The sequence below is a fragment of the Scyliorhinus canicula genome, chromosome 5 (genome assembly GCF_902713615.1).
Source record: "Scyliorhinus canicula chromosome 5, sScyCan1.1, whole genome shotgun sequence".
In the NCBI taxonomy this organism is placed as follows: domain Eukaryota; kingdom Metazoa; phylum Chordata; class Chondrichthyes; order Carcharhiniformes; family Scyliorhinidae; genus Scyliorhinus; species Scyliorhinus canicula.
The window spans coordinates 214,875,961-214,891,305 of record NC_052150.1 but is presented as its reverse complement, the minus strand read 5'-3'; the positions used below and the strand labels follow the sequence as shown (position 1 = coordinate 214,891,305).

At 44.5% G+C, this 15,345-nt stretch overlaps 1 protein-coding gene across 1 annotated transcript in view; it reads left to right on the top strand.

Annotated features, from left to right (window-relative positions):
- LOC119966568 (WD repeat-containing protein 48) overlaps positions 1–15,345 on the top strand; it is a 162,866-nt gene that overhangs the window by 64,221 nt on the left and 83,300 nt on the right. Inside the window, exons 5-8 of the mRNA XM_038798480.1 lie at positions 1,825–1,954; positions 7,282–7,370; positions 8,564–8,665; positions 11,163–11,387. Coding sequence (XP_038654408.1) covers positions 1,825–1,954; positions 7,282–7,370; positions 8,564–8,665; positions 11,163–11,387 — 546 coding nt within the window. The remainder of the gene's footprint in view (positions 1–1,824; positions 1,955–7,281; positions 7,371–8,563; positions 8,666–11,162; positions 11,388–15,345) is intronic.

Below are 15,345 nucleotides of genomic sequence, written 5' to 3'. Positions count from 1 at the left end.
TCCCATTCTGTGCGCTGTTCGCGCAATTGCGCATGTGCAGCACCTTTTCCAAGATGGCTGCAATTCAAAACTGCTGTTTTCTTCAATGGAAAGCCTACCTTCGCCTCGTGGTGAGTTTTGGCGCCTCTTTTACTGTTTTGTCTTGTATGTTCCTCGCAGAATTCCTGGAATTTGTCCAGGACTGCCTGGAAGTCGCTCTTGTTTTGCCCCTTTGAGTATTTGAAGGTCTGGAAGATTTCAGCTGCTTCTGGACCAGCGATGGTAAGTAGAAGCTTTATTTTCTCTGCATCCGCCACGCCATCTAGGTCGGACGCTACCAGGTAGATCTCGAATATCTGCCTGAACCTACGCCAGTTTTCACTGAGATTGCCTTGGTACCTGAGCTGCTGTGGAACTGGAATCCCGAACATCAACTTGCCTGGGTGCTGTTGCTGGTTGTCACCGTTTGCTGAGTTGTAACAATATGGATTTAACAGGTCACTCCGTGGTACCATGTTTTGTTATGCTCTTGACGTAGCATAAGCTATTTCCTTGATGTGCACTCTGACAAAGGAAGGTTCAGACTTGAAGATAGCTTTAACACATTTATTAAACTGTTAACAATTCTCCTACTTGGATTCGACTCTCCTGTTAATCCTGCTATAGCTACTCAGACTGACAAACCAGTCTGCTACAATCCAGGTGGTGGGTGTGATGTGTTCCAAATCAACCCTGTGTACTCACTGAGTGTCTCCACTGGAAAGAGGCTGAGCATGTGTGCTGTGTCCTTTTATATGGGTTGGTGTAATGCCCTCCTGTGGTGGTGTCACCTCTGTGTGTATCGTGAATGCCCATTGGTCGTGCCCAATCTTACTGGCCTATTGGTTGAATGTCTGTGTGTCATGTCTCTGGTGCTCCCTCTAGTGTCTATATAGTCTTAAGTGTATTTACATTAACCCCTTGTGTATTTACAGTGATGCATATTACCACAAGGTGACTATTGGGGCACCGTGACTAATGAAGGCCTCTTCCTCGTGCTCCATATTATGCATATGTTCTGGTGCATCTTGTCTGAAATTATCCATTTTATATCCAGTTTATTTGAAGAATGAAAATTTAAATCCCTTGCTTTTAGTAAATTAGAGCTTAATCCACTGAAGTAACTAATCACCTTGGGGGTTATTTGAGATACTTGAGGGGATAGATCACAGGAAATATTTTTAGCTATAAAAACATTGAGTTGGCTCAGTAATTTTGTCTCGTGAGTCAGAAGCTTGTGCGTTCAAACAGTGCGTGTGATCTAAACTGACACAGTGCAGTACTGAGGGAGTAGTGCAGTACTGAGGGAGTACTGGAGTACTGCATTGTTAACAAATGTTTGGATGAGGTATCAAACCCAATTTCCTGTCTGCTTGTTCTAATGGCTCAGGTGCACCTTGTGGAATTTCCTCATGGAATTGAACCCAAATACTTGTACCCGAGGAGTGTTTCGAAATTATCCTACTGGAATTGGTTTTTGTAATTTAAGATTTGTGCAATAAATGTGTCCTGTGCAGGTTTAAGTTAGAAGTAGTAAACTTCCTTTTACAGCATGTTGTGGAGTGGAGCTGCGCAAACCAAGGAGGAAAAGTTTCTTTGTTCCATCTTCCAATTTCCTAATTATTGCAAGAAAATGCACTTGTTTAATGAGGACAGTGTCACACTTGATTGTGATGTTCGCAGCACTGGAAGCTCACAGTCTAATCACCGATATGGAAATGAAATAATACTGCAATGCAAGTCGGTGGCTGTAGAGAGGAAGGAGAAAATTGGGTGAAAACTAACTATCTTTCTTTCTCTGTCTAGGATTATGTTAAGGCGTTGGCTTATGCAAAGGATAAAGAGTTAGTGGCTTCAGCGGGTCTGGACAGACAGATTTTCCTCTGGGATGTCAATACACTTACAGCCCTGACTGCCTCAAACAACACTGTCACAAGTAAGTTCCTAATTGTGAATGGAATGTTAGGGGAAATACATATGGAAGCTATGTACAATAGAAGTAAATGCTTTGTTTTAATTTGTTGATAGCTTGACAATAGTAGCTAGCAAAGCTGCATTTGGTGACTGTCTAATTGCGCTGAAAACAATAACAGGACTAAGGCTTACAAGTTCACTTGGGAAGGCGCATAGTATAGAGTCGCATGGACACCAGATTGCATATGGGCAGACTAAATGGATAGAACTGGCTAGGTACCCTTCCTTAATAATAATAATAATAATCTTTATTGTCACAAGTAGGCATACATTAACACTGCAATGAAGTTACTGTAAAAAGCTCCTAGTTGCCACATTCCAACGCCTGTTCGGGTACATAGAGGGAGAATTCAGAATATCCAAATTACCTAACAGCACGTCTTTCAGAACCTGTGGGAGGAAACCGGAGCACCCAGAGGAAACCCACGCAGACACCGGGAGAACGTGCAGACTCCACACAGACAGTGACCCAAGCCAGGAATCGAACCTGGGATCTTGGAGATGTGAAGCAACTGTGCTAACCACTGCGCTACCGTGCTGCCCTCTGCTACGTGCTGCCATGCACCATTAGTGAATCAGTTGTGTTTGCATGACAATACGTGTCTTTAGTTAATTTCTTTCCTGATGTTTGATCATAATTAAGTATGTACACTGTTCTAGTAAAATGTAATGGTGGGCTTGCAGCATTTTTACAGTGTCCACGTGAATTATGAAAGAAAACAATGACTTGGACTTTGCCCTCTTATGATGAGGAAAGCACAGGGTAATTAGAGTTTATTTAACACTAGGGTGACGGACGAGTGATTTTAGCGAGAGGATTTAAAGTGATCAGTCCAGTTTAATAATAATTTTGATATTTATTGTCACAAGTAGGCTTACATTAACACTGCAATGAAGTGACTCCTCGTCGCCACATTCTGGTGCCCACAGAGGGAGAATTCAGAATGTCCAAATTACCTAACAGCACATCTTTCGTGACTTGTGGGTGGAAACCGGAGCATCCGGAGGCATCCCACGCAAGCACGGGAAGAACGTGCAGATTCCGCACAGTGACTCAAACCTGGGGCCCTGGCGCTGTGAAGCAACAGTGCTAACCACTGTGCTACCGCGCTGCCCCCCTCACCCTCTGTTTCGATCAGCTCAGCCAGCCTTGAATCTACCTTATCAAGTTCCCATGTGCATTTGCCTTCTTTATAAGTCTCCCATGTGGGACCTTGTCAGATGCTTTGCTGAAATCATGTAAACTACCCTCATCTACAAACCTCATCACGTGTTTAAAAAATTCAATCAAATTTGTTAGGCATGAACTCCCTCTGACAAAGCCATGCTGTCTATTCCTGATCAAACCTTGCCTCTCCAAGTGGAGATAGAGTCCCCTGAGCCCATCTCCCTTTCTAACAGATATGTTTTGGATATTGTTTTGGGGGGGGGGGGGGGCTCAATTGTAAGGATAACAGACGGGCATTCCTCCGGCCGCAAAAGAGAATCTAGGATCGTATGTTGCCTCCCTGGTGCCAGGGTCGGGGATGTGATTGAAAGGCTGCAGGGCATAAAGGTGGGGGGGGCGGCAAACAGTGGTATGTATTGATACCAACGATATAGGTAGAAGGAATGTGATCCTGCAAGCAGAACTTAAGGAGCTAGGAAGTAGATTAACGAACAGGACTCAGAAGGTACTACTTCTGTTGCCATATTCTAGTGCAGTGTTCTTCAAACTTTTTTCGGGGACCCATTTTTACCAACCGGCCAACCTCCGGGACCCAACCTGGCCGACCTTCGTACCCATGCCGGCCGACCTGCGCGACCCATCATTTTCTCTTGCCTTGTTTGCTGCTGACAAAAATGGAGGAAATGGTTTTGGGTCCCTTTGGCCCTCGTACACGCTCCTCCAATGGAACCTGTTGGATGAAGGTGAAGCCTTCTGGTGTCGGAAAGTATGGAGTTTCCATCTGTCCAAAGTTCTGAATTTTTTTTCCTGTAAAATTTTATCAAATAACCCCTCCCCCCCCCCCGAACTTGTAAAAAAATAAGTAAAATAAATTTTTTTAATGAATAAACAGAACTTGTAAAATAAAAAGCTGCAACCATTTAAAAAAAACATAGCGGCCCCACTGCGCATGCTCGCCGATCATCGTGCGCGCATGCGCAATGCGGCCGAATATTGTTTTTCCACATGTTCGCGGCCGCTTGCAGTCGCCGTTATGAAAAGCTGGCTGCTGCGCAGGGATTTGTGCGATCGGGAGCGCCGCGGACAACGGCCCCGACCCACCCGCGGGTCGCGCCCCCAACTTTGAAGAACACTGTTCTAGTGAGTACAGAAATAGGAGGTTAGTCCGTGTTAATGTGTGACAAGAGAGATGGTGCAGTGGGGAGGGCTTGAGGTTTTTGGGATGTCGGGACCCTTTTTGGAGACTGAGAGATCTGTACAAGGTAGACGAGTTGCACCCGAACCGAAATGGGACCAGAGTCCTTGCAGAGAGCTTTACTAGTGCTGTTGGGGAGAGTTTAACTTGGCTGGTATGGGGGCGGGACCGAGAGAAGGTTCATCCGGGGGAGATGCACAGCCAAAATTAGAAGAGACAGCAAGGGAGTCAGGAAAGCAAATACGTTTCAGGCCAGTCATTCACAGGATGTTTGGCAAGTTGTTGTCATGGCTGTCACTGAGACATGTTTGAGAGAGGGACAGGATTGGCAGCTCAATATTCCAGGATATGGGATCTTCATATGAGACTGGGAAGGAGGAGGGGGTGTCACAAATCTGATGAGGAAATCGGTTGCAGCAGTAAGGAGGGGCGGGGTATCTCTGAAGGCTCATCACATGGGAACAACTTTAATAGGCCATCTAACAGTCTGAGAAAAATAGAAGAGCAGATATTTTTGCACATTTCAGAGAAGATAAAAGTAATAGGGTAGTGATAGTGGGGAATTTCAACTTCCCTAACATTAACTGGGGCAGACGTGTGAACGGTTTAGAGGCAACAGAATTCTTTAAATGCGTTCAATTCTTTTAAGCCAGTATGTATGGGGCAGCACAGTGGTTAACACTATGGATTCCAGGTTCGATTCCCGGTTTGGTCGCTATCTGTGCGGAGTCCGCACGTTCTCCCAGTAACTGCATGGGTTTCCTCCGGGTGTTCCAGTTTCCTCCCACTAGTCCTAAAAGATGTGCTTGTTAGGTAATTTGGACATTCTGAATTCTTCCTCTGGGTACCCGAACAGGCGCTGGAATTTGGCGACTAGGGCCTTTTCACAGTAACTTCATTGCAGTGTTGATGCAAGCTTACTTGTGACAATAAAGATTATTTTTTTAAAAAGAGAAGAATGTCCTACAAGAGAGAGAAGGTGGTCCTGGACTTAATTGTAGATAACAAAGCCAGGCAAGTGGTTGAAGTATCTAGGGGAGAATTTTGCAGACAGTGATCAGAATTCCGGTAGATTCAAGATTGTTATTGAAAAGCCATGATGTGGAGATGCTGCCGTTGGACTGGGGTGAGCACAGTAAGAAGCCTAACAACACCAGGTTAAAGTCCAACAGGTTTGTTTCAAACACTAGCTTTCTGAGCACTGCCAAGAATATAGGCCACACTTGGAGTACAGTGTTCATTTCCGGTCGCCACACTGCCAGAAGGATGTGGAGGCTTTAGAAAGGGTGCAGAAGAGATTTACCAGGACGTTGCCTGGTATGGAGGGCATTAGCTATGAGGAGAGGTTGAATAAACTCCGTTTGTTCTCACTGGAACGATGGAGGTTGAGGGGCGACCTGATAGAGGTCTACAAAATTATGAGGGGCATAGACAGAGTGGATAGTCAGAGGCTTTTTCCCAGGGTAGAGGGGTCAATTACTAGGGGGGGATAGGTTTAAGGTGCGAGGGGCAAGGTTTGGAGGAGATGTACAAGGCAAGTTTTTTTTTTAAATACAGAGGGTAGTGGGTGCCTGAAACCCGCTGCCGGAGGAGGTGGGGGCATCTTGACAAATACGTGAATAGGATAGAAATAGAGGGATACGGACCCCTGAAGTGTAGAAGATTTTAGTTTAGACGGGCAGCATGGTCGGCACAGGCTTGGAGGGCCGAAGGGCCTGTTCCTGTGCTGTACTTTTCTTTGTTTGGAAGGAGCAATGCTCCGAAACCTAGTGATTCGAAACAAAGCTGTTGGACTTTAACCTGGTGTTGTAAGACTTCTTACTATTATGGAAAAGGACAAGGATGGATTGTAAACTGGGGAAAGGCCGATTTTAATAAGATCAGATATGATATGGCCAGAGTGCACTGGGAGTAGACTCTTTTGGGTAAATCTTTGACAGAACAGTGGGACACTCAATTGTTTTATAATAAATTTAAAGTGCCCAATTATTTTTTTCCTGCTAAGGGGCAATTTAGCATTGCCAATCCACCTACACTGAACATCTTTGGTTTGTGGGGGGTGAGACCCACACAGACACAGGGAGAATGTGCAAACTCCACATGTCAGTGACCCAGGGCCCGAATCAAACCTGGGTTCTTGGTGCTGTAAGGCAGCAGTGCTAACCACTGCGCCACTGTGCTGCCCTAGTAGAATGCATTCGAGAAGGAAAAAGGGAGAGTAGATAAAAAGAGTGGAACCAACAGATCCAGTGTACCCTCGATATCGAGGGATATATAGCATTGGGTACAGAGAAAAAGGGAGGCTTTTCACCCAGGGGTGGTGGAGGCAGAGACCCTCAAAATTTAAAGAGTATTTAGATCTGCACTTGCGATGTCAAGCATACAAGGCCAAGTGCTGGAAAATGGGATTAGATTGGTTAGATGGTTGTTAACCAGTGAAGACGCAATGGGCCAAAGGGTCTATTTTGTGTTGCAGATCTCTATGACTCTATGAGCAAATGAATTGGCTCCAATTAGGCAGACCGGGTTTACGAAATGTCAATGGCCTTTTTGTAGTTCCCTCTGAATTTGGTTTCTGTAAGCCACCGGGTCATTGGTGTCTCTTCAAAGATAACGAGGTGTTATGACTTCCATATTAACTTATTATTTAAGGGTCACAAACAGATGTCGCTTCAGCAATTTGAAAAAGTATCAGTTTTTCAGAGTGCAAGATCTTAGCCCCCGAAATTAGATTTGAGTTTATATCTATAACATTGGATACAAGTATAATTTTGGTGTGGACAATTAGCAGAAGAAGATAGCTGCCATGCTTTCTCTCTATCGCCCTCCACCTACCTGTCCATCTGCCAATGTATCAGCAATATAGTGGAGACTTTGCACAGAAAAAAATTACTTTGGTCCTAAATACATTTTTTTGTGACAACAGCATCATCGTTGAGTGGAAATAAAGATTCCATTTATAGCCTTGCAATGAACCAGATGGGAACAGTCATTGTTTCTGGGTCCACTGAAAAGGTAAGTTGAATTATGATGCCAGTCGTGCTTGACTGTTTCATGTAATTGAGAAGCCAACTTTTCAGTTTTGGTGACCTATTTTCCAAATGTGTTTGATGACTTACCTTAGCTGTCAAACAGCACTTGGATGCGGGGACGGTATCGAGAGTGGTGGGAACCAGGGTCAAACCAGGGTGGGGGCTAGTGATTTTTGGGGTTGGGGTGGAGCCAGGAGTACAGGAGGCAAGGGAGGCCGGAATATTGGCCTTTGCGTCCTTGGTAGCTCGGAGAAGGATCTTGATTCAGTGGAGGGACACAAGGCCACCAAGTGTTAACACCTGGTTAAACGACATGGCAAGCTTCATCCAATTGGAAAGAATCAAATTCGCCCTGAGAGGGTCGGTACAGGGGTTCTTCCGGCGGTGGCAGCCCTTCCTTGACTTTCTGGATCAGAGATAGGAACTGGAGGCCGAAACAGCAGCAACCCGGGGACAAAAAGGGGGGGGGGGGGGGGGGGGGGGTAGCAACGAAGGGAGCACGTCAGCGGGGGGTCGCGGGCAATTACTGCCCGAGGCCATCGGCAGGAAGGGAAAAACGGTTTGGTTGCTAGACTGATAGCGCGGGGGGGGGGGGGGGGGGGGGGGAGGGAGGGAGGGGGGGGTGCGCGCGGGGGAGGGCGTGGGGAGGTTTTTCCAGGGGGGACTGGTGGTGTTATAATTTAAAATGTAATAGGGGTAAATGTTTGTATCGAAAAATTTCAATAAAAATTATTTTTAAAAAAAAAACAGCACTTGGACCTCATTTTGTGTCTTATGACTAACTATATTTTTCTTTTCATGTTTCGTAGTAATTAAAGCTTAGAACAGCAATGTGTGTATTAAATTTCACACTTTTTAATAAGTTGTGCAAGTGTTCTGAAAGGGGAAATTATATTTTGCAGTTGCATTTTTTTTGTCGAATGCAAAGTGTGACCAAGATCAGCTTCTTTTAAATTTGCTTGACCTACTGTATAACTTCTAAGAACTTTCATGGTGCATTCTTTTTCTATTTCATTGGAGGGGTAATTCTGTTTGATTTGTTTAAATTGCTGATTGAATTTATGACATTAAGCAGCAATTAACAAAAGGTTTTGGAAGAGAATTCTTGCCTGTTTAATGTTTGCCATTAGTCTCGAGCTGCCGAAAGTAGTATGAGGTGTTGGTTTTAATTAACAGGTTCTGAGAGTGTGGGATCCCAGGACATGTGCAAAGCTGATGAAACTTAAAGGTCACACGGATAATGTGAAAGCTCTATTGTTGAACCGAGATGGCACACAGGTATTTCACATTTCTTGCTACTGTTCCAAGTTAGTCATTTTGTATTGTTCTATGCAGCAGTCTTGGTTGAGGGTCTTGTATAAATTCAAATCCTTCCATCTTCTCTCCAATTGCTTTTGCCACCATCTCTTGGCCCCCTTTAATTCCTTCTCTTTCTCTCTCTCTCTCTCTCTCTCTCGTTCTCTTTGGCCTCATTCGCATGCTCTTCCCTTGCTCATTCTTGCTTCTCTGTTTCTCTAATGTCAAGTTATAATGTTATCATTTTTGAATTGTCAGTAATAAATTAGAGTGATTAATCAGGGCTTTGGAGGTAATGGATGTTGTCTTCCACCATTGCATGTTTAATTGGTGATGATTGGATACAGAAGAACCAGCTATCTCTGCCTAATAAACATTTCTGTTATATAGTTTGCAACTTGTGCTGCTGTTTCATTTTTTAGAATCTATTTTATTCTAGAATTCTGCCTTTCAGTGCTTTTCAGCTTCCCTTCTGTCTGAACCCAGTTCCCTCTATCACAGTGGTTTTTTGTTTGTATTATTTGTAGCTCATCTAGGTAACGCATTGAACCTGTTGCAGATTATTTCCCTTGGCCAGTTAGCCCCGTGCCTTCATGGGATCCTTTTTGTCTTCAGATGGTGGCAGAAGAATGTGGCACTAGAAATAGCTTGGGCTTTAAGTATCGTCTGAACTTAAGTAAGAATAGAATAATAATAATTGCTTATTGTGACAAGTAGGCTTCAGTGAAGTTACTGTGAAAAGCCCCTAGTCGCCACATTCTGGCGCCTGTTCGGGGAGGCCGATACGGGAATATACAAAAGAATAAATGAACAAAAGCAGTAACACAACACATTTGGTTGTATGGGGACGGACTTTGAGATTGACGATGAAAATTGGATACTTCTTTCTCTCTCAATGCCAAAATTGAGAGCGGTTCCTCATTGGAAAATTCTGAACAACGTTCCTTCACTTGACTACTGATCTTTGCCATGCTGTTGTGACACGATCTCAAGCAAAGGCCTAATGTTTCACTGATCAAGCCTCGGAGTTGGAGAAACCCCTACAAAATTGTCTTTATTAACTTTTTTAAAGGGTAAACAGGTTTGTTTCAAACACAAGCTTTCGGAGCATTTCTCCTTCCTCAGGTGAATTCTTCTTCACCTGAGGAAGGAGCAGTGCTCCGAAATCTCGTGTTTGAAACAAACCGTTGGACTTTAACCTGGTGTTGTAAGACTTCTTACTGTGCTCACAATGTCAGGGACCTGGGTTTGATTCTGGCTTTGGGTGACTGGTGTTTGCTCTTTCTCCCTATATCTGCGTAGGTTTCCTCCCACTGTCCAAAGATGTGCAGGTTAGGTAGATTGGCCGTGCTAACTTACCCTTTAGTATCCAAGAATGTGTAGGCTAGTTGGGGTTATGGGGTTTACGAAGACAGGGGAGAGGGCAAGGTGTAGTGCTCTTTCAGAGGGTCTGTGCAGACCCGATATGCTGAATCATAGAATCAGAGAATTTACAGTGCAGAAGGAGGCCATTTGGCCCATCAAGTCTGCAATGGCCCTTGGAAAGAGTACCCTACCCAAGCCTACACCATCACTCTATCCCCGTGGCCCAGTAATCCCATCCATCCTTTCTGGACACGAAGGGCAATTTAGCATAGCCGATCCACCTAACCTGCATATCTTTGGACTATGGGAGGAAACCGAAGCACCTGGGGGAAACCCACGCAGTCACGGGGAGAACATGCAGATTCCGCACAGACAGTGACCCAAGCCGGGAATCGAACCTGGGACCCTGGAGCTGTGAAGCAACTGCTAACCACTATGCTACTGTGCTGCCCTCCTTCTGCACTGACGCAATTCAATGGTTCTGTTCTAATATTAGGTGTGAACTCTTGCTGTGCATATGAAGTAGGTTGCAACTAACCGTATTGTAAGCTGGCTTGATAGCAGAGAAGGCAAGAGGTTAGAAATTTCTTTTCAGCAGCGCATTAGTTTTGTTCAGGGTGGAAGAAAGGAAAATAGCTTTACTCCCCTTCTCATCAACTCAGTGGGGCAGCACGGTAGCACAAGTGGTTAGCACTGTGGCTTAACAGCACCAGGATCCCAGGTTCAATTCCCCGCTGGGTCACTGTCTGCAGAGCCTCCACATTCTCCCCCTGTCTGCGTGGGTTTCCTCCGGGTGCTCCGGTTTCCTCCCACAGTCCAAAGACGTGCAGGTTCGGTGGATGGCCATGATAAATTTCCCATAGTGACCAAAAAAGGTTAGGAGGAGTTATTGGGTTATGGGTATGATGGAAGTGAGGGCTTAAGTGGGTGGGTGTAGACTTGATGGGCCGAATGGCTTCATTCTGCACTCTGTGTTTTATGTTTTAGCATTCATTGAGAATCTTTCAGTGTCAACTCACAATGATTGCAATGTTCTCCTCATTTTAACTAAATGATTTAAATGTTTCTGTTTGTGCAGTTAACTGCAATTTTTCTTCCCATCTTTATCCTTTAGTGTTTATCTGGTAGTTCTGATGGAACCATCCGCCTGTGGTCCTTGGGACAACAGAGGTGCATAGCGACCTATAGGGTTCATGATGAAGGAGTTTGGGCATTGCAGGTCAACGAAGCGTTCACTCATGTCTATTCGGGAGGACGAGACCGAAAGATTTACTGCACAGACCTCCGGAATCCAGATATTCGGGTTCTGATTTGTGAGGAAAAAGCACCCGTTCTCAAGGTACAGTCTGAAACATTAGGCACAACCTTTGGCAACACTGCAGCGCTCAAGAACTTTAATTTCAATATAATAGGTAGATACAAAAATTCAAACAGAGCAAAGGTAAAGTAGTGAGAATAGCAATCAGAATATTGACGGTGAGTTTTTAAAAACAAAGCCACCACCGTCTGAGCTAACAAATAGGTCGTAAAGTAAAGTTGCAGGAAGCTGAAACCGTATGGGCATCTGTGCAGTTACATTGTGTGACATGAGGCTCTTGTTGCCTTCAGCTTATCCCATGCCACTTGCAAAGCATTAGGGAATGAGGAAGAGGGGTGAAAGAAAACTCCGCATCCTAATCGGGAAGAATTTGATTTCCAAGAAAGGCAACCCAAGCAGTGTTTATGGTTACTCAGAAGAAACTAATCTGAAATACACAAGACTAACTTTAAGTTTAGAGGGCTAGAATACAAGACCAGGGACGTACTTCTGATGCTGTATAAGGCTCTGGTCAGACCCCATTTGGAATACTGTGAGCAGTTTTGGGCCCCGTATCTAAGGAAGGATGTGCAGGCCTTGGAAAGGGTCCAGAGGAGGTTCAGAAGAATGATCAGCTTGTCGTATGAGGAACGGTTCAGGACTCTGGGTCTGTACTCTTGGAGTTTCAAAGGATGAGGGGGTTCTTATTGAAACTTACAGGATACTGCGTGGCCTTGTTTCCACTTGTAGGAAAAACTAGAAGCAGAGGACATAATCTCAGACTAAAGGGACGATCCTTAAAAACAGAAATGTGGAGGAATTTCTTTAGCCAGAGTGTGGTGAATCTGTGGAACACTTTGCCGCAGAAGGCTGTGGAGGCCAAATCACTGAGTGTCTTTAAAACAGAGATAGATAGGTTCTTGATTAATAAGGGGATCAGGGTTATGGGAGAAGGCAGGAGAATGGGGATGAGAAAAATATCAGCCATGATTGAATGGCGGAGCAAACTCGATGGGCCGAGTGGCCTAATTCTGCTTTTTGTGTCTTATGGTCTTATGGATTATATAATACCCTTAATGCTTTTGAGGAGCATGATGTAACAAAGTATGACACCAAACCACTAAGACAATGTCGGGTTGTACATCAAAATACTTGCGTTTACAATGCACAAACAGCTGTCCTGTCTAACCGAAGCATTTATGCTGCTTAATTCAAATTATTGGTTTAAAGTGAAGAAAAAAGAGATGCGCAGAATGACGCTAATGTCTGCAAACACTTGATTGACAGCTTGGGAGTCCAATATTAATTTTGATCGATACTGAGGAGGACTGAAACAAATTACAGAAAGATATTAATAAATTTACAGGATGGGAAACAAATTGGCAAACAAAGTCTGTATAAATGTGACGTTTGGACGTTGGGCTAGAAGGACAAAGGGATCTAGAGTACAGATGCACCAATTGCTAAAAGTTGCACCACTGGTTATAAACCCATTTTTTAAAGCAGTAAGCCAAGCATTCAGCTTTATTTCAAGAAGGATGGGAGTGGTCTTATTGAAACTTAGAAGATTATGAGGGGGCGTGACAGGGTAGATGTTGAGAGGATATTTCTCCCTGTGAAGGAATCTACAACTAGGGGGTCACAGTTTAAAAACAAGGGGTCTCCCATTTAAGACAAAGGTGAGGATTTTTTTCTCAAGAAGGTCGTTAGTGTTTGGGGTTCTCTTTCCCCAGCGAGCAGTGGTGACTGGATTATTCAATGTATTCAAGGTTGGATTTGATCAACAAGGGGGTCAGGTTATTGGGGGACATGATAGAAAGTGGAGTCGATGCCACAGTTTGATCAGCCATCATGTTATTCAATGGCTGAGCAGGCTCGGGGCAGAATGGTCCACTCCTGCTCTTATTTCTTATGTTCTAATGATCTTGTGAATCTAGAGGAATAAGATTGAAAGTAAGGAAGTTATGTTAGACCTGTATCGAACACTATGAAAAGGGTCTTTTTTCTCATGGAAAAGGAAGGCCGAGGGCTGAGCTAATTGTGGACCTTGAAGTTATGAACGGTTTTGACGGTGGAAAATGGAGAATGTCTCAACTTGTGGGGAAGAACGTAACTTGAGGCGTTCAGTATACAATAGTCAGAAAGAAATCCAATAGGGAATTCCGAAAGAAACGTTTTTCCTTTATTCGTTCGCGGGGTATGGATCTCACTGGCTCGGCCAGCATTTACAGCCAATCCCGAATAGCCCTTGAAAAGGTGGTGGTGAGCTGCTTTCTTAAACCGCTGCAATCCCTGTGGTGTAGGTACACCCACTGTGCTGTTAGGGAGTTCCAAGATTTTGACCCTGCGACAGTGAAGGAACGGCGATAAATTTCCAAGTCAGGATGGTGTGTGGTTTGGCAGGGATCCTCCAGGTGGTGGGGTTCCCATCTGCCTGTTGTTTTTATCCTTCTAGATGGTAGTGCTCATGGGTTTGAAAATGCTGTCTGAAGGAGCCTTGGTGAGTGCCTGCAGTGTTTACTTCTTTATCCAAAGCATGGTGAGAGTGAAGCACTCTCTACTCCAGGAAGTGGTTGAAACAAGTAGTATCTATGCATTTAAGGGGAATCAGGAGAAGCATATGAAGGAGAAGGGATTAGAGGGTGACAACAACAGATTTAGATGAGAGCTGGGAAGAGGGTCAAATGGAGCATAAACACTGGCTGGGACTAGTTAGGGCAGCATGGTAGCACAGTGATTAACACAGTTGCTTCACAGGTCCATGATCTCAGGTTCGATTCCCGGCTTGGGTCACTGTCTGTACAAAATCTGCACGTTCTCCCTGTGTCCAAAGATGTGCAGGTTTAGTGGATCGGCCATGATAAATTGCCCATAGTGTCGAAAAAGGTTCGGAGAGGTGACGGGGTTACTGGGTGGAGGTATAGGGTGCTCTTTCCAAGAGCCGCTGCAGACTCGATAGGCTGAATGGCTTCCTTCTGTACTATAAATTCTATGATTATAGGACTGGAATCTGGGCCATACCTCTTGTGTATTTATTTGGTTTCTGTATCCAGAATGAAAAAAATAAGTGGTGTTTGTGCCCATCACAACTGACTTAATTCCCATATATATTTCTCCCCTCAACTTCTGGGACAGGGAAAATACAAAAGCTCTTCTCTGGCTTCTTGTGGGCGATCAGGCAAGCCCAGGAAGCTCTAGAACTAGAAATTATTTTCTGGCCAATTAGCCTCTGTTGTGAGCCGCTTTTTATTTGTCAGAAATCCTGCTGGTTTCACCACCTTTAGAATCGTGTTCCACAGACAGATTGTTAGCGAAGAAAAGTGAAACTTGTCACTCACCCACCACTTGATTAATTTGTGAGAGTGGACCCTAGTTTGATCTGACTCCATCGTTACAAATGCATCCATGCTTGCATGCTTCCCGTCCTTCATATGAAAATATTTGAGTCAGATCCTCTGTAATCTCTGCCCCGCTCTGAATGGAATACGAATTCAGGAAAAGCAATTGCCATCATTATGGAAGCTGAAGCTGAAACCTTTTTAATTTTGCGCAGATCTGCTTCTGTATGGAAGTAGCTATCATACAACCAGGCAGATATACCTCGTCTTTCTTGTGGCTGATATAGATGGAGGGCAATATCTCTAACCTTGCATTCAGGTGGTTAAACTGTGCTCTATTCTGGGAGTCACGCAGCTGCTTCAGGTCCATACCCAGTGCGCAGAGTAGACAAGGGCCATCGTGGATGTCACAAGCACCGATGCTATTTCTGCCCCACTTGGGCTTGCAAATTTTTGGACCAATTTGAGCCCTGTCATCAACCTGTCTGCAACCTTCTTCAAGTGGTCACAGAAGGTTAGCGCACACAGCTTCACTCCGAGGTAGACTGGGGTTAGAGCATTGCCAGAGAACATCTCTTTCAGATTTCTCACACAGTGATGTTGCAATTGCGGTTAAAATCTTGTTGAATCCCTTTCCATAAAAGTGGGGCAAATCCATTTCA